General features: G+C 47.3%; 1 protein-coding gene across 2 annotated transcripts in view; it reads right to left on the bottom strand.

The window, feature by feature from the left end:
• Window positions 1-829: 829 nt before the first annotated feature.
• HRH2 (histamine receptor H2) overlaps window positions 830-26,369 on the bottom strand; it is a 55,441-nt gene continuing 29,901 nt past the window's right edge. Inside the window, exon 4 of one of the 2 annotated variants that reach the window (XM_047730270.1) lies at window positions 830-3,713. In XM_047730270.1, the coding sequence (XP_047586226.1) occupies window positions 3,521-3,713 (193 nt within the window). In that variant the 3' untranslated portion in view covers window positions 830-3,520. Of the gene's footprint in view, window positions 4,596-26,369 lie in introns of both variants that reach the window. The other variant, XM_047730271.1, reaches the window with a different exon arrangement.

Below are 26,369 nucleotides of genomic sequence, written 5' to 3'. Positions count from 1 at the left end.
AGTCGGTTAAGCATCTGCCTTCGGCTCAGGTCATGATGTCAGGGTCTTAGGGTCGAGTCCCGCATTGGGTTCCGTGATCCACGGGAACCTGCTTCTCCCTCTGCCCTTCACCCTGCTCATCTTCTCTCTCTCTCTAAATAAATAAATAAAGTCTTTAAAAAAAAATCCACTTTGAGCCAGTCAGTTCCTATAAGCTTTGACTGAGATGACTCATAATCACTTCTCTGTCATCGGGGTATGCCTTTTTATATTTGCTGCAAGGCCCAAAGTTCAGGACTCTGCAGCCTCCTCTGGTCTCCTCCCTTCCCTCCGAGGGAAGATCTGGAATCTGGCCAGCTCCCTCTCTTCATCTTTCCAACGGTTTCATTGGTGACTTTGGGATTCCTTCCTGGCCCCAAATCCATGAACCTCTTCTTGTCTGGTGGCCTCTTACTTGCTCCTCATCCACCTACCCTCAACCAGCAGATTCCCTCAACCAGCAAGTTTTCCATTTGAAAGCTAACTTTTTCTCTTCCCTAACACAGGCATCTGTGCAGCTGATGACTGCGGAAGCATGGCCTTCCGAAACCCTCACCGAGAGTCCACTGTGTACCTGGCCCGCGGGGCCAGCGGGACACGGGTCTGATCCTTCTGACAACCCGTCCTTCATTGCCAGTGTGGGGTTTCTCCAGTCCCTTTGAGAGCTCCTTGACTTTTTAAGGCAACTGCCGAGTTGGCCTTTACTCCAGTCTTTCACCATAACTCCATTTCTAAATCAAGACACACCGTGTGATGAAGTTTGGGGAGTGTTCCTCACCAGGAAGTGAAAAAATAAAACTGCAAGGCAGCATCTGTTTTGATCGCTTTATTGGAACATGATGGTAACGCAGAACATGGGTTTGGGGGCCCACAGCAGAAGCTGCCCTCCTCTAGACAGCATGTACCCCACTTCTGCAGCCAGCAGAGGCTCCACAGAACCTCCAGAAGGGTGGGGGCAGCTCAGCCCAGACCCAAAGGAGGCCCCTGCCATGCCGGGGGCAGGGTGCGTGGGCACACGCTGGGCCGGAACCCCCACCAGCTGAGGCTGCCACCAGCCAGACCACATCTTATGCCTCCAATTCCTTGGCCGTGACTTAGAGACCCACCTGCCTCAGGGAAGGGATTCTGGGGCTTCTAGAAGGAACCCAGCCAAGAGATTGAGCACCTCTGAGGGTCATCGGGGCAAATCATGCCTTCAGGTGTTTTGGAAGATAAACCGCTTAAAGCCCTTGCTACATGCCAAACACCCTTCTAGGGGCTGGATATACAAAGATCAGCAGATGTAGGCAGGGCCCATGGCCTCCTGAGTGGGGGAGACAGACAAAGGGGAGGGAACCACACAGATAACTGTAAATCACAAACACGCAGTGGCTTCTGAGGCCCGTTGTGGTGTGTGTGTGGGAGGCCTGACCTAATGGGGTGGGTCAAGGAAGACTTTCTCAAGAAGTGGTATTTCAGTCAAGCTCTCATGGCCAGATGGGTGGGAACAGCATTCCACGTCATGGAAACAGCTCTGTGCATGGCCCTACATTGGGTAGGAGCAGGAGGATAAATAAACAGAAAGGAGAAGCTAGGAGGATCAGGGCAGAGAGACAGAGGGCAGTGTGGCTGGAGGCCGGAGGGCCATGTCAGGCCTGAGCACGCAGAGCCGGTGGCCCAGGAGAAAGGTGGTCACCTGCATGCCACATGTGCCCACAGCAGCATTTTGCTTAGCCTGCTGTGGCTGTTGGGTGGGGGTGGGGGGTGGGCTGGGCAGAGGCCAGTGGGGAACGCAGAGAGCTGTCAGGAAGCTATCTCAGTTGTTCTGCCCAAGGGATGGCAGTGGGGCTGAGTGTGGACAGGGCAGGAAGAGAGAATCAAGCAGACAGTTGGGACCTGTGCAGCTGGGACGCGAGAAAATGGACCATGAGGAGCTGACCCTCGGGCTGCAAAGCCGGCGGAAGACTTCTGTGTGAGACAGGGAAGCTGGCAGAGGAACAAGTGCAGGGAGAAGGTCACAAGTGTGGTTGCGGACAGGCTAGAAGAGAGGCACCTTTGAAACACCAGGCGGAGGGGTCGGGCATGCGGCTGGGAGTGGAAAGCTCCCAGGGGAGGCCTGGGCTCCGGACACAAACCTGTGAGTAATTTCGTCACAGGTAAATCTCCTGGTGACTTCGGTTACAAGGGTACACACGAGGCCACAGTGGGACAGAAGTGAGTGAGAAGAGTGAGAAGAGAAGGCTTGTGGGACAGGCACACCGGACAGCGGGAGAGAGGAGAGCCGCCAGCTGGCCCAGAAGGCCTGGGTGCGCACTAAGGGGGACACCACCGGGGGTTCGTGGAACCAAGGGAGGAGTGGGCTCGGGGAGGGGCCGTGGTTAGCGGGGAGAGTCCAAGCACACCCCGTTCTCTGAGTGGCACCATACCCACCGCCTTGGGTCTCTTCAACAACCCTGTGAATAGCAAAGGGGATCTTACCCTCTTGGGTGGGAGTCAAGAGGTGCTCAGAGAGATCACTACTGCTCCACCCAAGGTCACACATCCAGCAGAGGACGCTGTGGGGTCAACTCCCCACCCCCTAATGCCAGCTCTCCCTCACTCTGGCTCACTACCCACCCTGCTCCCCCACCTGCCTCCGCTGTTGGCTCTGCTCCACACCCCTTCTTGTTGATGGAAAGCACCAAAGAGGGCCAGTGCTGCAGCATGAAGGGACCCCTCAGGCCCCAGGTCGGAGCCCCACTAAGAGAAGGGTGGGCTGAGTCAAGCCAACACCTTGCTCTCTCCTCAGCAGCAGTGCAATGTCAGGTCAAGGAAGTGGGCTCGAGGCCTGGCTTTTTGCCCACGCTCCCGTTCCTTCGTTCCTTCAACTATCTTTTGAGGGCCTCCGAGGAGCCAGGCATGCGTGCTAGCTGAGCTCGACCTGGGGCGGACCCCAGTCTTCCTGGACACTCAGTTTCTACCTCTGTAAAGTAGGTTGGTGAGTCTTGCCGCAGGTTCAAAGGATTACGTGAGCTCCTCCAGTTGAAGTGCTTAGCACAAGGCAGGTGCTCAGTGAAGGTGAATTTCCTTTCTTTTTTCCCCTTCCCTTCCCTTGCCTTTCCTTTATCCCATAGAACCTGTGAGGGAGTGACAGGCTAACTCTTTATGGTGACACCCCTGCTGCGCTCAGAGGACCTGCGTGTTCCTGCGTGGCCAAATCCACGCACACACCCGTGCACACATCCCCCCCATTCCAGCCATCTCGGCTCGAGACTTGGGGCCAGCCCCAACGTGAGCTTTGAACCCATGGGATTCAGCGGACCCATGCCCAGGAGAGTTCTGAACATCTGCTGGGAATGCTGAGCACCAGCCGGGCTGCTCTGCATAGACCCGAGGACCCCAGCACCCCACTGTGTGCTTCAGGAGTCCCTAGACTCAGGCTAGGGTGCCTCCTTGGTGGCTCTGGGGGCTTCTGGGTCCTTAATGGCTCCAGGAGTCCAATCTTGGTGACCAGAAGCAGTATCTTGTGTGTCCTGGGCTGGGTCTACACAGCCTCGGAGGGCAGAGTCCTCCCCGCTTCCTGGGGTGGTGTCCTCAGTGGCTCTTTGGACAGCGTCTCTCCTGGCTGCTCCTCTGAGGGGCCTCTCATGTGTCTCTGGAGGAACCTACGCCCCCACAGACTCTTGCAGCAGCTTAGAAGGTTGCCGGAGCACAGCGTACTGGAGAGCGCGGGCTTCCTGAGGAGACACAAGCATAGGTCAGGGCTGACAGGACCATGGAGCAAGGCCAGCGGGCCCAGGGCCCACCCTCTGTCCTTTGCTTCCTCTAAGCCAGCCCGGGGAAGGGTGGGGTGGGGTGGGGGAACCCCTCCTTGGCCACCATGGCAGCCCACGTGCCGCAAGGATGTCGAGGGATGCATTCAGGAGACCTGCTCTCAGATCTCACACCTGCTTCCAACATGCCGTGCGCCCCTTAACTCCTCCGAATCCTAGGTGGGGGAAAAAACAGCCACCTTTCCAATTCTTGGAAGGACTAAGTGTTATAAGATATGTACAAAAGTATGCCACACCTTGCCTGGCTCACACCAGGAGCCCAATTAGTGTTTGCTGTTTCTCACTCTTAGTGAAATGATTCCCGACATCTGCAGCCGGCCTTGCACGGCTTGAAGGGAGGCTGAGAAAAGACGCCCAGATTTACTCAGCCTTGCCTTACAATCAGTAGTGAGCACATCCGTCTCCATTAGAATGTGTGCTCCCCAAAGGCAAGGCACTAGCCCCCCGGGGCAATTACATCTGGCGGATAATAGTTACTTAGTTAATGTCCGTGGAGTCAATCTGATCAAAGAATAGATCTCGAAGACTGAGCTAGCCAAAAGCTCGGTAGGAAAGTTTTTAAACAGGTTATTTGGCAGACATTTTGAGGAAGAAGAGATTTCCTTCCCTTTGGGGCATACAAAGTTCCTTGGAGCTATTGCCCGCTAAGGTACAGATGGCAGACCTGCTTTTCTCTTTAGCTGCTTTCAGCGAGTAAGAATTCCTTTATCATCTTTATTTCAAGTCAGAAGGAAAGGCTCAGTGTGGCGCTCCTGTGTCTTCCGCACCCAACACCTGCAGATCTCCCTTTAGAACAGAGAACAGGAGGCAGGTTCAGAGGTGTAAGCAGGCAACTGGGCCTGGTCCAACTTTGATGACATTGTTTTGTGTGATTGTATCCATGCTCATGAGTTCTTTCTGTTTTCCACCAGTGATACTGTTTGCATTTATAGTGACAGTATAAAGTTTCCTCATATATTTTAGTGAAAACAGCAAGTTGGTGTAGAGATTTAAGAGCATATAATATAGGTGGAACAAGACTATGGGCTGGACTGGATGAGGAAAGGAATGCGCAAGCGACCGTGGTTTGGGGAGTGTCATTCTGAGTCCCCGACACATCCCAGCTTCCACTTAGCTCAAACACAGGAGAAGCTGAGTACTGCGTGGTGTCCCTAGAGACTGTTTCTGGGGTCTCTGCCGTCCCAAGACAAAAATCTGGCTTCAGCTCTGTCTAAAGGACCGAGCTACCTCCTTTCTGGCTTCCCTGCCTAGGTTGGAGTGGTAGCTTTCCTTGTCAGTTTCAAGCTGGGAGCCTGCCACTGCTTGGTCCTGAGACATTGTGCTTCCTAGGATGTCCATGAAGATCACACCTGGCCTCAGCTCCCACGATCATTTGTGAAGGTCATCTGGCTGCCAGAGGAATCTATCTCCTTGCTCCTCCTTCCTTCTACATAGAGAGAGGGAAGAGGATCGAGCTTCCCTTTGGCATCTGTTAGATGGATGGATAGTGGTTGTGGATTGGGACGCCTGACTTTGTAAGACACAGATGACAGCTGCCCCCAACACCCCAGATCCCCTCAGTGCATAGGTACGCTCCAGCCTGGCCACTGCTGAAGGCCGCCAGTGGCCCAAGCACTCCCTGGAGGTATGGTCAGCCCTTCCCTCCCCGGAACACAGGCCCTCACCTGGACCTCAAGGTTATACCCCTGGCACGTCAGAGGCCCCATCCTTTGTGCTAGCAGGCAGGTTATCTACCCTTGGATTAACATTCCAGACGCAGCTCTGCTCAAGCGACTTTCCCTGAAATTACCAAAGAAAAACTAGCTTTGGCTATGAAATAACGGACCCCTTTCTAAAGAGCTCAAGATCCCTTAAAATAATGGACTTCACCAAGATCAAAAGCTTCTGCACAGCAAAGGAAACAGTCAACAAAACAAAGAGGCAACCCACGGAATGGGAGAAGATATTTGCAAATGACAGTACAGACAAAAGATTGCTATCCAGGATCTATAAAGAACTCCTCAAACTCAACACACACAAAACTGATAATCATGTCAAAAAATGGGCAGAAGATATGAACAGACACTTTTCCAATGAAGACATGCAAATGGCTATCAGACACATGAAAAAATGTTTATCATCACTAGCCATCAGGGAGATTCAAATTAAAGCCACATTGAGATACCACCTTACACCAGTTAGAATGGCCAAAATTAGGAAGATAGGAAACAACATGTGTTGGAGAGGATGTGGAGAAAGGGGAACCCTCTTGCACTGTTGGTGGGAATGCAAGTTGGTGCAGCCACTTTGGAAAACAGTGTGGAGATTCCTCAAGAAATTAAAAATAGAGCTTCCCTATGACCCTGCAATTGCACTACTGGATATTTACCCCAAAGATACAGATATAGTGAAAAGAAGGGCCATCTGTACCCCAATGTTTATAGCAGCAATGGCCATGGTCACCAAACTGTGGAAAGAACCAAGATGCCCTTCAACGGACGAATGGATAAGGAAGATGTGGTCCATATACACTATGGAGTATTATGCCTCCATGAGAAAGGATGAATACCCAACTTTTGTAGCAACATGGATGGGACTGGAAGAGATTATGCTGAGTGAAATAAGTCAAGCAGAGAGAGTCAAGTATCATATGGTTTCACTTATTTGTGGAGCATAACAAATAGCATGGAGGACAAGGAGAGTTAGAAAGGAGAAGGGAGTTGGGGGAAATTGGAAGGGGAGGTGAACCATGAGAGACTATGGACTCTGAAAAACAATTTGAGGGGTTTGAAGGGGCGGGGGGTGGGAGGTTGGGGGATCCAGGTGGTTGGTATTAGAGAGGGCACGGATTGCATGGAGCACTGGGTATGGTACAAAAACAATGAATACTGTTAAGCTGAAAAGAAATAAAAAATTTAAAAAAATAATATTACTATGGAAATATCACATGCTCCTTGTAAAAACTTTGGGACAGACAGATGAACAAAACAAAGAAGATAAACGTCTCAAATATCTCCTCTTCTCAGGTATACCTTTGTTACATGTTGGATCTGTCATTAAGTATTTTCAAATGAAGTACATCATACATCCAAAAAGACTATATAAAAAAACAAATGTGCATGGTTTAAAGACTCTTAAAGAATACTAAAATGGATACCACCTTTTAGGTTAAGAGACAGAATTTACTAGTACCTGATTTGTCCCAGCAAGTACTTAGGTATCGAAACAGCCTACTGGGTTGTTCTGCCTGCACTTTATTTATTTATTTATTTATTTATTTATTTATTGGCAGAGAGGGGGGTGGCAAATTATAGCTTCATTCTTTTTACAAAATAACGATTGATTCAGCAGCATTGGCATTTTCTAAATTGGGGCTAAATCTGGATGGTCTGTCTGAAATAAGGCTGTTCATGGATGACAATTGTCTCGAGATGAATCTTTTCTCTGCCTCACATGCCTTCCTTAGGCAAACATCGACTCCCCACAGCATGTGGTCCGGGTGGGAGGGCGATCATCAGGCCCCATCTCCCAGATGCCTCTCCATGTGGCACCTGCGACTGCTTGAGGGGTGAGTTCAGAACTCAGCCAGGGAGAAAGAGGGTCCCTTCCGTGACTGCTGTACCTTTCTTATGAGACAGAGAAGCTGGGAGCCCATGAAATAAGGCAGTCAGTGGCTCTCCTACTGAATTACTATCACTTGCGACCAAAAGACTTTTGCGCAGGGGTGCCTGGGTGGTGCGGTGGGTTAAGCATCCGACTCTTGGTTTCTGCTCAGGTCATGATCTCAGGGTCGTGATTTCAGGTCTTGGGATTCTCTCTCTCTCCTTCTCCCTCTGCCCCTCCCCCACTGCTCATGCTCACGCTCTTTCTCTCTCTCTCTCTCTTTAAAAAGAAAAAAAAAAACACTTTTGTCTAATACACCAACACAGAGTATTATTTGCGGTAGACTATTTCTGGTAATAATATAGTCCGCAAAACAACCTTCTATGACAGTTTGTAAACACAACCAACTGGCTATACTTTATGATGGTAACAACCCTCTTCAACACTTTATACCTGTAAACAAAACAACTTTTACAATATTTTATAACTGCAAACACAAGTTTAACATGACTGGAAGGACTCACCACTTATTTGACATTTTGAGTGCATATAAAGGCTTAAAAAATACTGGCTTAGTGGGGAAACTTGGGATGCTTACTCAGTTAAGCGTCTGACTCTTGGTTTGGGCTCAGGTCCTGATCTCAGGGTCCTGGGATCCAGCCCGGACCCCAGACAGGCTCTGCACTCAGAGGGAAGTCCGCCTGAGGATTCTCTCTGCCTCTGCCCCTCCTCCCACTCAAGCATGGTCCCGTGTGCTCTCTCCAAAATAAATAAATAAATCTTAAAGAAAAAAGAGAAAAATATTGGCTTATTTATCAGTTAATACACAGTTTCAGATACTAAAATTTTGATTACTTAATGCAGTTAGTGGGTTTTGGTATATATAATCTCTCAACATACATCTCAATCATTTTCACCTAGGTAATAAGCATTAATTTATATAATTTACTCTGGAATTAAAAAAAATTTCACCACTTGTAAAAAACAAACAAACAAACAACCCAGAAAAATCCAAAGAAGGATTAAAACTATAAATCGAAAGTATTTAAAATTCAGATTTCCTTTTATATAAATGAAATCATGTTTTATGATTTTTTTCTCTGCCTACCTTTTATTGTTGTTGAACACTATTTTTGAGATTAAATTGTTCATGTTCCTATAGTTCATTTTCACTGCTGTAAAGTATTCCATTATGTGAAAATACTCCAATTTATTTATCCATTCACCTGTTGATAGACATCTGAGTTGTTTTCCATTTTTTTAATCATTTCCCTTCTCATACTTGTTTTTGAATTTACATGATAATGGCTTCATCAAAACCCTGATAGAGTTTGAGCAGAATTGGAATGATCTATTCCTAGAGTATTTGGTAGAACTCCTTTGCAAAACCATGTAATACTGGTGTCTCATTCACTTTATTTTTAATGGTTACAGGATAATTCCAGTTTTCTATCTCATTGCAAGTCAGTTTTGGCAAGTTCTGTTCTGCTAGAAAATTTCCCCCTTATCTGAGTTCTCCCTTTGTTTGAGGCATAGAATTGATTACAGCATTCATATTACCTTTCCTAATCTCTGTGACATCTAAAATAATATCCTCTCTAAACCCTTAATATTGCTTATTTATGATGCTTGTGATTGATTTCTCTTTGTAGTTCTGTCAATTTTATGTATTTTTGAGGCTAGTTTATTAGGTACCTATGTATTTAGAATTATTATTATCCCAGTAGAGTCTTTTTTCAAAATATTGTGACCATTTCTATCTTTAGTAAAATATTTTGCTTAACATTCACTTTGTCTGATATTAATATAGCTACCCACATTGCCTTTGGTTAATATTTGACTAGCATATTGTACTTTACTTTCCTTATATTTCAGTATTTTTGTTTCCTTAAAGTCTATTTCTTCTAAAAACATTTGTTTCGGTTTAAAAAAAATATGACAAGCTTTGTTTTTCTTACTTGGATAGTTTATTCCATTTACACCGTGTATTGTGATTACTGATAATTTTCACTAATTTCCAGTGTAGTTTTGTGTTTTATATTTGCCCCACCTTTTCTAACTTTTCCTATCTTTTCTTGCTTTGCTTTAAATTGCCCCTTCTCCCCTCATTCTCTTTCCTTCTCACTTTGTGGAATTTCTGGCCTCTTATAAAATAATTTTAACATGCATATTTAACATAATAAAGTCTAGTGGCATGGAGCCCTCCCCCTTTACTTAGTTTGCCATTCTTGTCAAATGTAAGTTGGGATGAGACACTAATAAGCTAAATTCCAATACTGTGTAGACTCTATTACATTATAGAGTCTAGAGATACCAATATTTTTATAGGTTTAATATTCTTTGACCCCCTTCATAGCCCCATGGCACATCCTGCCCTAAGCCCTAAATCTGGAAGCTGGGGGATGTTAATGGGGGTTCTCAAGAGCACATAATATGGGTTTTGCCACACATTAAGTGCTTATGGTAAACAACGGTCATTTTCAACTTCCCATCATCTATTCCCCTTCTCTTGGTAATAGCACTTTGTCACTTTGATTCTTTGGAATCCAGCCTTTCTCACTCTTTGTCCACATGAGCAAGGTAGGGTTGACCTCTTATTCTTTGCCCTGGCTCAAGGTGTGGGCACAGTCAGACATAGGACCCACCCAGCCAATGAAAGTCTGAAACTTTTTTGTTGGAACAGTAGGAAAGAGATACATTTTCCACTGGAGTTGCTAAGACGGTAAGATATAATAAGCTTGGAGCTGCTGGCGGCACCACTGGGAGACTCTGAGAATGAGGTGAAGAAAATGTAAAACTGAGTTGAAAGCTGGAGAAAGGCACATTTCTGATGACATTTGCACATGTGGATCCAGCCATGCTTGAAGCTCCCCTTGTTTTCTTCAGTTTTTTTTTTTTTTAAGATTTTATTTATTTGAGAGAGAGAGAGATCACAAGTAGGCAGAGAGACAGGCGGTGGCGGGGGCAGAAAGCAAGCTCCCTGCTGAGCAGAGAGCCCGATGTGGGACTCAATCCCAGGACCCTGAGATCAGGACCTGGGCTGAAGGCAGAGGCGTAACCCACTGAGCCACCCAGGCACTCTTGTTTTCTTCAGTTTTATGAGCCAGTTCCCCACCTCCACCAATCCCAGCCTCTTTTGTTTATTTTATTTATTTATTTTTTGAGAGCAAGAGCAAGTTCACATGTGCATGAATGTGGGGGAAGGGGTAGAGGTAGAGAGAGAGAATCTTTTTTTTTTTTTAAGATTTTATTTATTTGACAGAGATCAAAAGTAGGCAGAGAGGCAGGCAGAGAGAAGGGGAAGCAGGTTCCCTGCTGAGCAGAGAGCCCGATGCGGGGCTCAATCCCAGGACCCCAGGATCATGACCTGAGCCAAAGGCAGAGGCTTAACCACTGAGCCACTCAGGTGCCCCAAGAGAGAGAATCTTAAGCAGGCTCTACGTCCAGTGCAGAGCCTGATGTGGGGCTCGATCTCATGACCCTGAGATCGTGATCTGAGCCAAAATAAAGAGTTGAACGCTTAACCAACTGAGTCACCCAGGCACTGCCCCCCTCCCCTGCCCCCAGCCTCTTTCCACTGGGTTTCTGCTCTTGGCAGTCAACAGTATCCTGATTATAATACGCCTAGAATCTGAATTTGAATCTGAATCTCATCTTTTCACATTGAGGGTGTTAAAATATATTCAGCCACCCGTGGTCCAGATCCAGTTTCAGCACTACTCTCTCTATAGGAAGCCTTGCTCAGGCCCTCTCTGAACCTCGGTTTTCTCCTCTGAGAAACAAGTCTGTAACAGCAACCTCACAGGACTGCTGTGAGGACTACGGGTAACCAGTGTCAGTGCTCTTCACCACTTCTGTCTCCTGCATAGCGTACCAACGACCACACACACACAGAACCTGCTGTCACTTCCATGAGTGCTTTTGCCCATGTCCCATTGCTAGAGATGTCTTTATGTTCTTTGCTGACGATCAACTTCTACTTCTGTTTCAAGGTTCTGCTCAAGCATTACCTCCCGTGGGAAGCTGTCTCTGAGGCTTGCCAGGATCGTTGAGCCCCTCCCAGCTCCTACAGCATCGAGGCCCTGACCTCCTGGGGTTAACTCTCAGTTTACTTGTCTGTCTCCCAGACAAAAGGCAAGCGCTGGACCTTTCATCTTCAGCCACTGTCCAAGTTTCTAGTAGATGTTCAGTCATGTGTGTGAACATGAAAAGCCCAACCAATCCCAGCTTCAATAGCGATTCTCCCATGTTCTGACTTCCCCAATTCACAGATCATCAGAAACTGTGTGTGGTGACTCATGCTGCCTTTATTTCTATATCCACCTCCCTGCTGCTGGCTGGGAAAAGCCTTGTGGACAAGAACCCCAGGATGGACAGTGAGGGATGCTGACCATTTTAGCCAGCCCCTCTGAGACTCACCATGTGCTGGGGGCATAGAGAAAGCACAAGATTTGGGACGAGGAGTCCTGAGTGTGGTTTGAGCCTTCCTCATTCCCCTGCTGTTAGGTCTCAGGACAATTCCATCTCTTTCTCAAGTCCCTGTCTTCATCTGTAAAATGGGGATGATCCCAGTGAAAGGGCTGGAAGAGGAAGGTTCCTCCTCCTCCTCCCTTGTTTCCTGCAATAGGCGTGGTCACTGGCTGTTTTGTTCCTCAGGGTCCCTAAGAGCTGGAGGTTGAGGGACTGTGTGTTGAGGGTGTGGGCTGATCTCTGAACCCATTTCTGTGCCCAACCACACCGCAGAACCGCTACTGCCACGTGTCAGCTTTGCCTACATCCTGGGAACTGGGTCACCCAAACTCCTTTATGGGGAAAAGGAAGTAGAGGAGAAGAGAAAGGAGAAGAGGCTCTCTCGTACCCTGGGAGCCAGCTGTAACCCACCAGGGCTCTTTCCCCTGCCTTAAGCTTTTGTCAAAGTCAGGGGTGACCTTCTTCTCCAGGCCAGGCCTATTTTCTGGTTGTTCTGGAATAAGCTACGAGGTGGACATTTCAGGACACTGGACTACCCAGATGCCAATCAGAGCGTCATTTCCACATATCCTTGTTTTCTAGCACAAACTGATACCACCCGATATGCAGGGATGACCCAACTTCAGGCCTCCGCTCATGAAAGAAATTAATTTTTCACGCCCTACTCAGAATCTTCTGGAAGCAGACACAGAGGGTTTGCCTACAGCAGCATCTGCTTCCAAGGGCTAGTGGTGAGGTCTTTTGTCCTTCAGCAGCAGGTATCACGGCGAACTGGGCGGAGGCTTCCTCCTGGAGTTTTGTACACACACTGTGTTCATTTCCAGAGAAGGTGAAATTCATCCAAGAAAGGCACCCCAGAACTCCCTGGGATGTAGTTGAGATCTAGAGGTGACAGTCATAAGCCATTGGCCCCTTTTAATTGTTCCCTCACGACGAAGGAACCAGATGGTGAGGGTCGGAAAGCTTTGGGCTCATCAAAGGGATCTTAATGATTAGGGACATCTCGGGACACCCATCCCTGAATGCTGGTGAGTCACAGCCTGGGACTGCTCTGGGAGCTCAGTGAGGGAGGGGTCGCTATGACTCTGGCAGTCATGAGGGGCCTGGCACAGAGCAGGCATCCTGCACTGTACTGGTGAATGAATACATGATCGATAAGAACTGGTGTTTACTGAGTGCTCATGTACTAGGCCTTGAGTGGGCTGTGTGGCATCCTTTTTCTAGTTAACCCTCCCGGTGGTGCTATAAGATGAGCACGGGTGTCCAATTTCACAGACCAGGAAACTGAGGCTCTGGGGGTTAAGTGATGTGCCTAGGTCACTCAATAACAAAACTCAAATAGGAAACAACAGCTCTTGGCTCCCACGTACACACCTTGCCACTGTGGCCTGCTTCTTCCTGAGGACCAGGCAAAATGAATTGGGCAGAACAGGACCGAGGTTAAAATGAGAGACGTGGCGATGGTCAGGGAAAGGTCTCTGGTCTCTGGTAACTCACAGGTGTGAGTAGCTATGAACGTGAACACACGTATCTGGATGGGCAAGTGAGTGTGTGCTAGGGCCCGAGTGTGTGTGGGTGTGCCTTGGCAAGATGGTGGGCACAGAACCATTTCTGGCCCCGGGGATCAGGGGAAGTTCCGCAGAGCAGGTGGCCTTTAAGTTGGCCTTTAAGTTGGGCCTTTAAGCAATGAGTGGAAATTGAATGGGGATGTCAGTAAGGGGTGGGTGTCTCTTTGGGCAGAGAGGGCAGCCTGGGCTGTCTAGTTCATCTGGAGCAAAAGGAGCCTGAGGATGCAGTGGGAGAGGAGACGGAATGGGGTTCTGTAGCTAGAACAGGAGGAGCCTGCTGGACGGGTTTGCCAGCAACCTGGCAGGCCCTGGAGTGATGCTGGAGGCTATGGAGCCCGGGAGTGTCAGTAATCAGCCGAGGAACAGTCTCAGCTTGTGGCCTGGACTGGCCTTTCTCCGTGATCTCACACCTACGTGGGTCAGTGAACTTGTACCTGACTGACTGCCAGGGATAGGGTGGCTGGTGGGGAGGGAGCGTGACCCTTTGTCACAGGTGCTCCCGCAGATGGGGACGGCCAAGGCTGCAGGGCACGGGTCCGGGCCATTTTCATGGGTGTTCTCTTGAAGACCCTCGGTCTCCAGTCATGTTGAGCATTTCAGGTGTCAGGTCTTGGCCTGCCACGTGGGCACTGCTCACATCTTGACGGATGAGGGGAGGAGACCTTCGTGGAATTAAGTGACCTGACCAAGGTCGCAGAGTTGGTGGGTTCTTGCCACGTCTCTTTGGTCCAAAGCCTGTGCCCTGAGCCCAGAGGGCAACCAAATGATAGAGCCTTCTGCGTTCTGGTTCTCAGCATTTTGTGTCTGAGCTCAGTTAAGCCACATGTAAACCCCATGGGGTAAGTGCTAGGATTCTCCCCATTTGATGGAGGAGAACACTGAGGCACGGAAAGGGGAGAAATCTGCCTGAGGTCACACAGCCAATAAGGGGAGCTGGGTATGTTACAGCGCACTGGGCTTGTTGCTTGAGGGAGTGAGGGCGTGGGGAGCCCTACTTCCACTTAACCCTCCCCTGCCTCCACATCATCCGGTTCCTGGGGCTGCACTGGAATCGCCAAATAAAAAAGTGAGGACAGTACTCATGCGTTGGGCACTCGATACTGAACAGCACCGTAGGACACACACGATTGAGTTCTTAGTGTTAAAAGACGATGTCTGGGCCCAGAGAACTTGGGTCACTTGCCCAGAGACCCACAGTGGGTAAGTGGTAGAGCCTTGAAGGAGCCCCATGTGGCCCCAGCTGTGAAGCTGGAGATGTCCTACCCAGCTGATCCCTTCCTGTACGCAAAGCAGCTCGGGGAGGCCAGGTGTCACCCACGCAATTTGGGTCACACTCAGTTCGCCCCAGTCCCAGGCTTGTGCTCCCCTGCCCTGCAGCTCGAACCCTCCAGTGATCCCCATGCGACTGGATGGCTTGCCCAATCCTCTCCTTGAAAGTATAGATGTTTGGTAAACCTGAAGAAAACCCCAAAGCCCCTGCTCACGTAGCCCAGGGGGTGCTTACCAAAAAGGAACCATGGCACCCGAGTCAGTCCTCAAAGTCATTTCCAATCACCCATTCTGTCCCACTTCTGTGAGGCAGATGAAATGTCATGCCCACTTTACAGATGGGGAAACTGAGGCTCAGGCAGGCCTGCCACATGCCCATGTTTAGGTGCTGTCAGGTGCAGCGTCCTGGGCTCAGCTCCCCGTATCAACACGCTGGTCTCTTCAGGCTGACCTATTTGATCTGAACGGCTGAGGACGTGGATGTGTGTCAGGCTGTCCCCTCTCTGATGGCTCCTTCTCAGTCCTTTCAAAGATTCTCATCTCTTCCCTGTCTCCTCCGCCCATCTGAAAAAGCCGTGCATCAATGCTCTGCCCTAGCCAGCAGTGTCCCTTACAACCTTTCCAGGACGCTCCCCCGACTTGGTTTCGAGGAAGTGATACCTTCTAGTGTGGTCGGTAGCAGGGAAGCCTGGCAGCCTGTCTAGAAAACAACTAGGCAAAAGGTGACAAAAAAAAAGCTTCAAGTGACCCTCCCCTTCTACCAGTAATTCTGTTCTCAGAAATTCAGTTTCTAGGGAAATAATCTGAAAGGAACAAAGTGTTCTCTGCATGGAGATGTTCATTACAGGGTTGCTTATAATAGCAAAAAAATCTGGAGACCACAGCAAAGTGCAATCGGGAAACATTTCAGTCAATCATGTGGCTCCTCATGCATTCCCCCACCCCAAGCAAACTGCGATGGCCTGGTGTTCACTGCCTCCCCCACCCCATGTGCCAGGCATGGTTCTCAGGACTTTACATTTATTGTGTCCTTTAATCTTTACAACCTTCTGAAGTGGGTCCTGGCAACACCTGCATTTTACGGACCAAGAAACTGAGGAGAGGTTAGGTAATGTGCCCAAGGTCTGTCTGACTCCAGCAAGCTCAACCGCTCCCAGAGCAGTGGTGGTGACTAGTCACTGTCACCAGGTAATTGGTTGTTAAAGGCAGGCCAGCGTGCCAGGTGTGTGACGTCTCACCTGAGATACTATTTTGAGATGTCGAGGGCTTGCTTGGCAAGGTGGTAGAGTGGGCCCCCCTGTCACTCTCCTTTGGGGTCATAACTCAGATTGGAATTGAAGTGGGGGGGGGGTCACTGGAGGATGAGTGTCGGGGGGCTGAAAGCACAGGGGCTTGTGCCCTATCCTTAGTGGAAGCCAGGACAAGAAGGGGCCCCTGCAGACAAGGCAGAGAGGAGGCTTCAGCCTAATCCTGTACCCCAATTCCTCTGCTTCACAGGGGGTGCAGGAAGTCCCCCAAATCTCATGGATCTACAGGGAGCCCCAGCATGTGGCTGGGCTTTGAGGCTGGGGGAATCTAATGAGCCTGGGGGCCTGCAGCAGAGGCCAAAGCCCCTGAGAGGATGTGGTTGGTCCTCAGCAGTGCCAGGGAGAGCCCAGGAGTAGGTCATGTGTCCCTGGGCCCAACCATGCCACAAACACCAGGGATGGAGAAACTGGCGTGACAGGTCTATTGTGGTCCAGAGGACGCCATGGGAGTCAGACAGCCTCTGGGACCTTAGCTTACCCGAGAGGGAAGGAGATGGGCAGGGAGTGGAGAGAATCTTGTTTTGAGTTGGTTCAACTTCCAAAGTCACTATGTTTCCAGCTGGATGTGACCAAGCTCCCTGACCCGGAAAGTATATGCTTCTCTCCACTATCATGAAATGGTGGTCCATGGGCACCCTGAGCAGAACAAAACAAAGAATCTTCCACCTGTGCAGGCTCAGGGCTGCACCATAGGCTGCTGTCCCAGACACATGCATTAACAGCCTTGCTTCTTCTCCAGCCTGCAGTGGAGGTGCTGTAAGGACCAGCCCCACTTTTCAGATGGGAACAGAGTTTTAGAGAGGGAAGGACTTGCTCAAGGTCAACCAGCCAACAAAAATGGGGAGCTTGGCTCAGTGTTCTCTCAACAGACCACAGCACTAAATAGCATCTCATTGCCTATGAGTGCACCCCTCTCCCCATGTTCCTTTGTCCAGAATGGCCCCTCTGCTCCTCAGCTTAGAAACTACCTACTGGCCTTCGGGGGTCAGCTGAGATGTCGCCCCTTCCAGGAGGCTTTCTCTGCCCTCCCAGCCCAGCCCCCACAGCAACGGGGTCTGAGCACCCATCACATGTGTCTGTACCCCTCCTTGCTCTTCTAGAGTCTCCAGGAGTATCCCTCTCTCTCCCATCCAAACCCCTGCAGGGGAGTGTGCCCTTGGTAAAGGACGAGTGACTCAGTGACTCAGTAAGACTTTGCAGCCCCTAAAACAGGAGACATGTGGCCCTGCTGAAGAACTCCAAGTGTGGAACCTCTTTTTGGCCATGATATTGAGGCCACATCTGCTCATGAAGAACACGAAGGGGGAACAGAGCCATGATCTCAGGGATTGCATAAGATGGCAACAGGAATGGTGTTTCTCCTCCACTTTCAATCTTCTTGTTCCCCTTCCACAATAATTTCAGTATTTATAAATACTGTGTTTCCAAAGTCAGTGTGGAAAGGGGAAGTTCCCTGAATCCTCCGGGCATTGGGACTGCCTCGCCACCCACCCCGAATGCCGGTCCCTGGGTGACAATGGCATGTCGTTCAGTCCTGGAAGGAGGAAGGCTGGAGTCCCATCCCTGGGCATGTGCTGCCCAAGCCTGCAGCCCTCCCTGCACGCTGCAACCTTCTGCATGATCGGTCTGTAGCCGCAGACCCACCAATGCGCCCCAGAGCCACCCGCCCCTTACACCAGCTGGGACAAACTCCCCAGGCCCCCTCCTTCCTATCTCTGAGTGGAGAGTAAGTCATCCATGAATCTCAGGAGAGCCTCAGGGGCTATGGACACCCTTCAGTGCACAGTGGGTCTCAGGTGTACCCCATCCCTGTCCCCTGACCCCACCACAAACAGCCCCTATGGGTTTCACGAACTGCCCCCAGAGCAGAGATCTCTGCGACTCACTGCTGTTTCTTCAGCAGCCGTGGCAGCCTCCAGAAGTCTTAGCTCTCTGACAGAGGAGGAAACTGGGACTCGGAGAGGGACGTGATCCTCTCACTGCTACACAGGCAGTGAGGAATCCAGGTCCCTCATCCGCCAGGGCAGGGGGTCCCTCAGCAGCCCTGTGGCGCACCTACTTGGCTTGGACCCCCCATGTGCACTCACAGCTTGGGGCGTGACAAGGACACATTTTACTGAATTTGCCTCCGCACTCAGAACGATTTATTAGTATGAAAAACATGTTCTTTGCTACCCTTGCCAGAAGATTCTTGACACAAACACATTGGGGGTTTGGCATAAATTCTCTCCCTTGTTAAGCATTTATATATAATTTGGGTTGAAACTGTTCCTTGGGCCTGATCCAAGTCCCTCATTTTCAGAGGACAGATGTGAGACTCAGGGGTCAGGGCCTGACTTGAACAATTTGGGGGCACAGCTGTGACATGAGTCCCCAATGCCTGCCTTTAACTTCCCAGTTGCTCCTGTACAGACCGGGGGAAGGCAGGCAGGCAGGCAGGCAGGCTACCACTTTCTAAGCATCTACTCTGTGCTCGGTGCTCTGTATAAACTGATGCTAAGCCTTACTGCTTGTCCACACGGGGAGGCATTTCTATCCCCATTTTGCAGATGAGCAAGCTGAGGCTCAGAGAGCGCAAGCCACCTTTCCAAAGTCACAGAGCCAGAGAGTGCTGGGGCTGAAATTGACACCCATTTCTTTCCCCTACATCAAGGGCTGGCAAACTAATAGCCTGCAGGCCAAAACCAACCTACCACCCATTTCTGTTGAAATGGTGGGGGGAAAATAAATAGAAGAATAACATTTCACAACAGATGAAAATGATATGGAATTCCCATTTCAGCATCTGTAATAAAGTCTTATTAGAACACAGCCACCCCCATTCATTTACGTACTGTCTGAGGCTGCTTTCGCACTCTAAGGGCAGAACTGAGTAGCTGCAAGAGAGAACAGATGGGTGGCAAAGCCCAGACTATTTACTATCTGGTTTTTTGCAGATAAGATTGGCTGATTCCTGCCTGAGGCCATGCAATTTCCCAGAGGGCCTGGAAAGTCTGCAGGGCGTCCATTGTCCCTGCACAAGGACACAAGGGCTTAAACCTAGGCCTCCTTCTGCTTGGCAAGTCATGTGCCCTGGGGCCTGGATCCCCTAGAGAAGGGCCCTCCTCTAATTTATTCACCTGGAGTGTTCACCCCCCCCCTTTTTATGGGTACAAAACTAATTGCAGTGGCCCCAAACGCACAGTTCCCCTTCCATTCCCATCACAGCCTCTGAGAAGGCAAAGTATGTCCCATCAGATCTGCAGCAGAAGAAGTGGATAGTGAAGGTGGGGAACAAGCAGAGGCAGGGGTCTGCATGAAGCCAGAGGGAGGGAGGAGGGATGGCAGAAGCTGGATCCTCTAGCTGAGTTCAAAGGCAAAAATCACCAAGGAGTTAAATGAAGAGTTCTTGACCTTTCAAGTGACTCCGGGTGGCCACTATTTATTCTCTGTGACTTTTAAGGCTGTAAAAGGTTTCCCACCTCCTCTCTCTCTCTGCTTTCCTTACCCTGACTTCCCCTCTAGGGGTGGGAAGGGAATCTCATTCCCGAAACTCTCCGCAGAGACAGAAGATGAAAAGGATTAACTCTTTGCTGTAGCCTGTCTGCTCTGCCTGGCAGTTGTACACACGTGTGAGCCGTGCAGGCGTGAGCACAGTGTTCTGGACCTCCCCTGGGCAGGAGGCAGGCACGGGGCACCTGAGGAGTCCATGACATAGTCATGCCTAGGGCTTCCCACCAGGGCCAAAAGCTTCCATAAAGCCCAAGGGCTCGGTGAAGGAGAAATCCGACCATGGATGGAGGAGGGGAGGAAAGAAGAAACAGGGAAGTAAAGAAAACAAAGTGAATGGAAGAAAGAAAGGAAAAAAAAGCAGAAATAAAGAACTTAGACAACATTACTCTAAGTGAAAAAGCAGGTCACCAAAGACCACATATTATATGGAATGTCCAGAATAGGCAAATGTGTAGAGAGAGAAGACAGATTAGTGTTTGCTTGGTGGAGGTCAGGCAGGAATCAGGGTTTGGGAGGTGATCACAGAAGGCTACAGGGTTTCTTTTGGGGGTGATGAAAATGATCTAAAATTGGTTGTGGTGATGGCGGCACAACTTTGTGAATATGCCAAAAACCAGTGAATTGTACACTGAAATGGCTGAATTGCATGGTATGTGGAGCATATCTCAATAAAACTGTTCCATGGAAGGAAGAAAGATTGAAGACAGTCCAAGATGGCAGCATAGGAAGCCCCTGAAATCACCGCCCCTGGACACACCCAGTCTATAGTTACACATGGAACAATTCCTGCCAAAAAAGAATGGAAAAGTAGTGGAACATTTCTCTCCACAGCAAGGGATGAAAGGGCCACATCAAGACAGGTAGGAAAGATGGAGACACAATCTCGCCAAAAACCATAACCCTGGTGGGATAAATCACAATAAAGAGAGATCTTGTGGGTCTGGAATCTCTCTCTGAGGAGAGACGGGTTTGTGTCCCACACTGCGCTCCCCAACCCTTGGTATCCGCACTGAAGAGAGGGGAGGGTCTGTGGGGATCTGAGGTATTCCTTCCGAGGGGCTCATGCACAGACTTGCCCATCCTGGGACCAGCGGGAAGTCAGCAGTTTGAGAGGTGACTGGGTTATATGTGGAGAAGGTGCATTTACCAGAAGGGCAGAGGTCAGTTGGGACTTTCTCTGGGGACGGAGGTGCTGGTGGGCAGCACTTTTGCACTTTCTCTCTACCTTGCTAGTATGGGTCGGTATGCACAGACACAGCTTTGCTGAAGCCTTGGGTGTACCTGTCCCCCAGCCCTCTTTCTCGGCCTCCCTAGAGCCGTGGGCATGCCCGGGCCTCAGCACTCTCCAACAGCCTCACTGAAGCTGGTTGGCGAGGGCAGTCCACACAGGGGACAGCGCTGATCCTGGCCCTTGTGGCTGGAGGTGCTTGTGTTTATGGGCCCCCTGTGATCATAGCAATTAGAAAGACAGTTCTGGGCAGGCTGTCACACCCAGCACACTGCACAGACAGCAGACTGAAACACAACCCGAGTCTGCCTCTGAAAAAGACCCCTCTACTTGTCTTGAAACTTCAAACTGAGGGACAGGTTTCAGGTTTGCCGGATATCCAGAGGCTACAGAGGCACTCGGAGGGAATACAGCCAGGGAAATAGTGTCTTTGAGACTTCCCTTGGACTTCACAAAGCTCACTGGTATCTCTTAGGAAAGCACTTATACATTTGCCTGAAGCCCTGATTTTTCCAACAGTTGCCCACAGAACACCTCCAGATTTCCTGGTCTGGACGCCAGCAAGGTCAACAACTGCAGTCCTACAAGACTATATACATTTGCATACTTAGAAAGTTGCTACCTGAGGCTCTGGCTTCCAGTTGGACCGAAAGTAGGCGCTGCCTGTGATTTCTCTCTTTGGAACACTGGCAGGTCTTGGCACACACAACCACAGTGGTCTCTCAAGAATAAATCAGACTACTCAGTCACAAAGGCTTGAGGGACAATAAGAGTTAGGGCAAGGTTGAATGATAAGGTTCATCTCCTATACAAGGCCACTTTTTCAGGACTAAGGAGGTAGTTCTTTTGACTAATACATAGAAACCAACACAGAGAGGCAAGCAAAATGAGGAAACAGAGGAATATGTTCCAAATAAAAGAACAAGACAAAATCTCAGAAAAAGATCTTAATGAAACAGAAATAGTAACCTATTCAAGAGTTCAAGGTAATGGTCATGAAGATGCTCACTCATCTTAGGAGAAGCATGGATGAACACTGTGAGAAGTTCAACAAGGAAACAGAAAATGTAAGAAAGTACCAAACAGAAGTCACAGAGCTGAAGAATAGAATAATGGAACTGAAAAATACATGAGAGGGGCCCAACAGCAGATCAGATAAAACAGTCGAATGGACCAATGACCTGGAAGATAGGGCAGTGCAACTCACCCAGAGCAGCAAAAAGAAAAAAGAATTTTAAAAAGTGAAGATAGCTTAAGGGACTTAGGGCAGAAGATCAAGCAGTAAAACATTTGCTTTATAGGAATCCCAGAAGGAAAAGAAAGAAAGGGGCAAAAAACTTATTTGAAGAAATAATGGCTGAAAACTTCTCTATCTTGGGGACAGAAGAAAACATCCAGTCCAGGAAGCCCAGAGAGTTCTTCTTCTTCTTCTTCTTCTTTTTTTTTAAATAAAAATTTTATTTTAAAATAAACTATTTTATATTTATCAGAGAGAGAGAGAGAGAGTACAAGTAGGTGGAGTGGCCGGCAGAGGGAGAGTGAGAAGTAGGCTCCTGATGAGCAGGGACCCAATGTGGGTCTCAATCCCAGAACCCTGGGATCATGACCTGAGCCAAAAAGGTAGATGCTTCACTGACTGAGCCACCCAGGCACCCCTGTCCAAAGAGTTCTAAATAAGATGAAGCCAAAGAGAATCACATTAAGACACATTATAATTAAAACATCAAAAGTTAAACAGAGAATTTTAAAGGCAGTAAGAGAAAAAAAAAACCAAAAAACTTCTTGCATACAGGGAACCCCCCTCTAAGACCATAAGCTGACTTTTCAGCAGAAACTTTGCAGGCCAAAAGAGAGTGGCATCATATATTCAAAATGTTGAAAGGAAAAATACTTCTGACCAAGAATACTCTACTTGGCAAGGTTATCATTTGGAATTGCAAGAGAGATAAAGAGTTTTCCAGACAAGCAAAATCTAAAGGAATTCATGACCACTAAAGTGGCCTTACATGAAATGTTAAAGGGATTTCCTCAAGCTGAAAAGAAAAGGCACTAACTAATAACAAGAAAACATATGACAGTAAAAATTTCACCGGTAAAGATAGTAGATTAACCACTTATAAAGCTAGTATAAAGGTTAAAAGATAAAAGCAATAAAATTAACTAAAACACTTAATGATTAGCTAAGGGATACCAAAATAAAAGAATGTAAATATAACATGAAAATCATAAAACATGGGGGGAATATAGAATTTTTACACTGCATTCAAATTTAACTTGTTATCAACTTAAATAAGATATTTATATCTATACACACACACACACACACACACACACACACACATACACACACACTGCTCTACATGAACCTCATGGTAACCACAAAGCAAAAACCTTATAATAGATACACAAAATGTAATGAGAAAGGAATCTAAAATTAACCCTAAATAAAGCCATCAAACCATGAGGAAGAGAGCAAGGAGAAAAAAAAACAAAACAAAACATAGAGGAACTATGTTCCAGAAAACATCTGACAAAATGGCAGTAAGTACATACTTAACAATAATTAAGAGTAAGTGGACTAAATTTTCCAATCAAAAAACACAGAGTGGCTGAAAGGATAAAAATAAGACAAATATACACACTGTCTACAAGAGACTCACTTCAGATATAAGGATACGCACAGATGGAAAGTGAAGGAATGAACAAAGACATTCCATGGGAATGGAAAGAAATCTGGTTTAGCTATATCAAACAAAATAGATTTTATTTTATTTTATTTTTATTTTAGAGAGAGAGAACATGTATGCACAAGTGGGGAGTGTGAAGGGGCAAATGGAGAGAGAGAAAATCTTAAGCAGGTCACAGAGCCAGCATGGAGCCTGATATGGGGCTCCATCTCAAGACTCTGGGATCATGACCTGAGCCAACAACAAGAGTTGGACACTTAACCGACTGAGCCAGTCAGGTGCCCCAGACAAAAGAGACTTTAAAGCAAAGATGCTAAGAGAAGACAAAGAAGAGTATTACATCATGATAAAGGGGTCAACCCAAAAAGATGATAATATTTGTAAATATTTGTGTGCCAACACAGGAACGCCTAAATATATAAAGCAAATACTAACAGACCCACAGGGAGAAATGGACAGTAATACAGTAATAGCAGGGGACATTAATACCCCCCTTTCTTCAATGGATAGAATGTCCGGACACAAAACCATTAAGGAAACATTGGCCTTAAATGACACATTAGACCAGATGGATTTAAAAGATATATATGGAATATTCTATCCTCAAACAGCAGAACACACATACTCTTCAAGTACATATGGAACATTCTCCAGGTTAGATTACATGTTAAGCCACAAAATAAGTCTCAATAAATGTAAGGAGATTGAAATCACTCTTAATGATAGAGAATAAACTGAAGATTGGACGGGAGGTGCGCAGGGGTATGGACTAAATGTGAGATGGGTATTAAGGAGGGTGCTTGTGGTGATGAGCAATGGGTGCTGCATTTAAGTGACAAATCACTAAATTCTACTCCTGACGAATATTACACTATATGTTAACTAACTAGAATTTAAACAAAAATTTGAAGTGGGGGGGATAAAAGAGAAAGATCAAAATCACATCAAGCATCTTTTCTGACCACAGTAGTGTGAAATTAGAAATTAGTTACAGGGGCGCCTGGGTGGCTCAGTGGGTTAAAGCCTCTGCCTTCGGCTCAGGTCATGATCCCGGGGTCCTGGGATCAAGCCCCGCATCGGGCTCCCTGCTCAGCAAGGAGCCTGCCTCCTCCTCTCTCTCTGCCTGCCTCTCTGTCTACTTGTGATCTCTCTTCGTCAAATAAATAAATACAATCTTTAAAAAAAAAAAAAGAAATTAATTACAAAGAAGAAAACTGGAAAAATTGCAAATATGTGAAGATTAAACAAAACAGCCAGTGGGTCAATGAAATCAAAGGGGAAATTAAAAAAAAAAAAAAAAACAAGACCTTGAGACAAATGAAAATGGAAACACAACAATCCAAAATCTAGGGGATGCAGCAAAAACAGTTCTACGAGGGAAATTAATAGGGATACAGGCCTACCCCCAAAAAACAAAAAAATCCCAAATAAATAATCTAAACTTACACTTAAGAAATTAGAAAAAGAACAAATGAAGCCCAAAGTTAGTAGAAGGAAGGAAATATAAAGATCAGAACAGAAATAAATGAAATAGACTTGAAAAAAAAGTAGAAAAGATAGATGAAAATAAGAGCTGGTTCTTTGAAAAGATAAACAAAATGGACAAACCTTTGCTAGACTAAGAGAAAAAGGGAAAAGTCTCAAATAAGTGAAATCAAAAATGGAAGAAGAGATGTTACAACTGATAGGGCAGAAATACAAAGGATTATAAGAGATTGCCAAGAATAATTATGTACCAACAAATTTGGACAAACTGGAAGAAATGGATAAATTCCTAGGAACATATAATCTTCCAAAACTGAATCATGGGGGCACCTGGGTGGCTCAGGTAGTTAAGCATCTGCCTTTAGCTCAGGTCATGATCCTGGGGTCTCAGGATTGAGCCCTGCATTGGGCTCTCCTCCTCAGCGAGAAGCCTGCTTCCCCCTTTCCCTCTGCCTACTGCTCCCCCATTGTGTGCTCCCTCTTTCTGTCAAATAAGTAAATAAAATAAAATACAAACCCTGAAGAAACAGAAAATCTGAATAGACCAATTACTTTACCAATTATTAAAGAGATTGAATCAGTAATCAAAAACTACCCCCTACCCCCCAAAAACCTCCCAACAAACAAAAGTCCAAAACCACACAGCTTCACTGGTGAATTCTACCAAACATTCAGAGATTTAATACTTATCCCTCTCAAATGCTTCCAAAAAAGTGAAAAGGTAGGAATGCTTCCAGACTCATGTTAAGCCCAACGTTACCCTGATCCAAAACCAGACCAGGACACTGAAAGTGCACGCGCGCACGCACACACACACACACACACACACACACACACACACACAATTACAGGCCAATATCTTTGATAAACACAGATGCAAAAATTGTCAACAAAATATTAGCAAATCCAATTCAATAATACATTAAAAGAACCATACACTATGATCAAGGGGGATTTATTCATTCCAGGGAAGAAGCATGATTAATCATCATCAATGAGGATACATCACTTTAACAAGAAAAGGTAGAAAAATCATACGATTGTCTCAATAGGTGCAGAAAAAGCATGTGACAGAATTCAATATCCATTTATGATTTAAAAAAAAAAAACTTCTCAACAAAGTGGGAATATGAGGAACGTACCTCAACATATTAAAGTCCATATATGACAAACCCACAGCTTACATCCTACCCAACAGTAAAAAGCTGAAAGCTGTTCCTTTAAGATCAGGAACAAGACAAAGATGCCCACTCTTGCTATTTTTATTCAACATCATATTGGAAGTCCTAGCTGAGGAGTTGGCAAGAATATAAGAAATTAAAGGCGTACAAATTGGAAGGGAAGAGTAAAACTGTCACTTCTTGCAGAGGACATGATACGCTACACAGAAAACTTTTAAGACTACACCAAAAACCTGATATAAATGAATTCAGTAAAGTCACAGGATAGAAAATAAATATACAAAAATCTGT

The sequence above is a fragment of the Lutra lutra genome, chromosome 5 (assembly GCF_902655055.1).
Source record: "Lutra lutra chromosome 5, mLutLut1.2, whole genome shotgun sequence".
NCBI classification, from domain to species: domain Eukaryota; kingdom Metazoa; phylum Chordata; class Mammalia; order Carnivora; family Mustelidae; genus Lutra; species Lutra lutra.
This window is presented reverse-complemented; position numbering and strand designations above follow the sequence as displayed.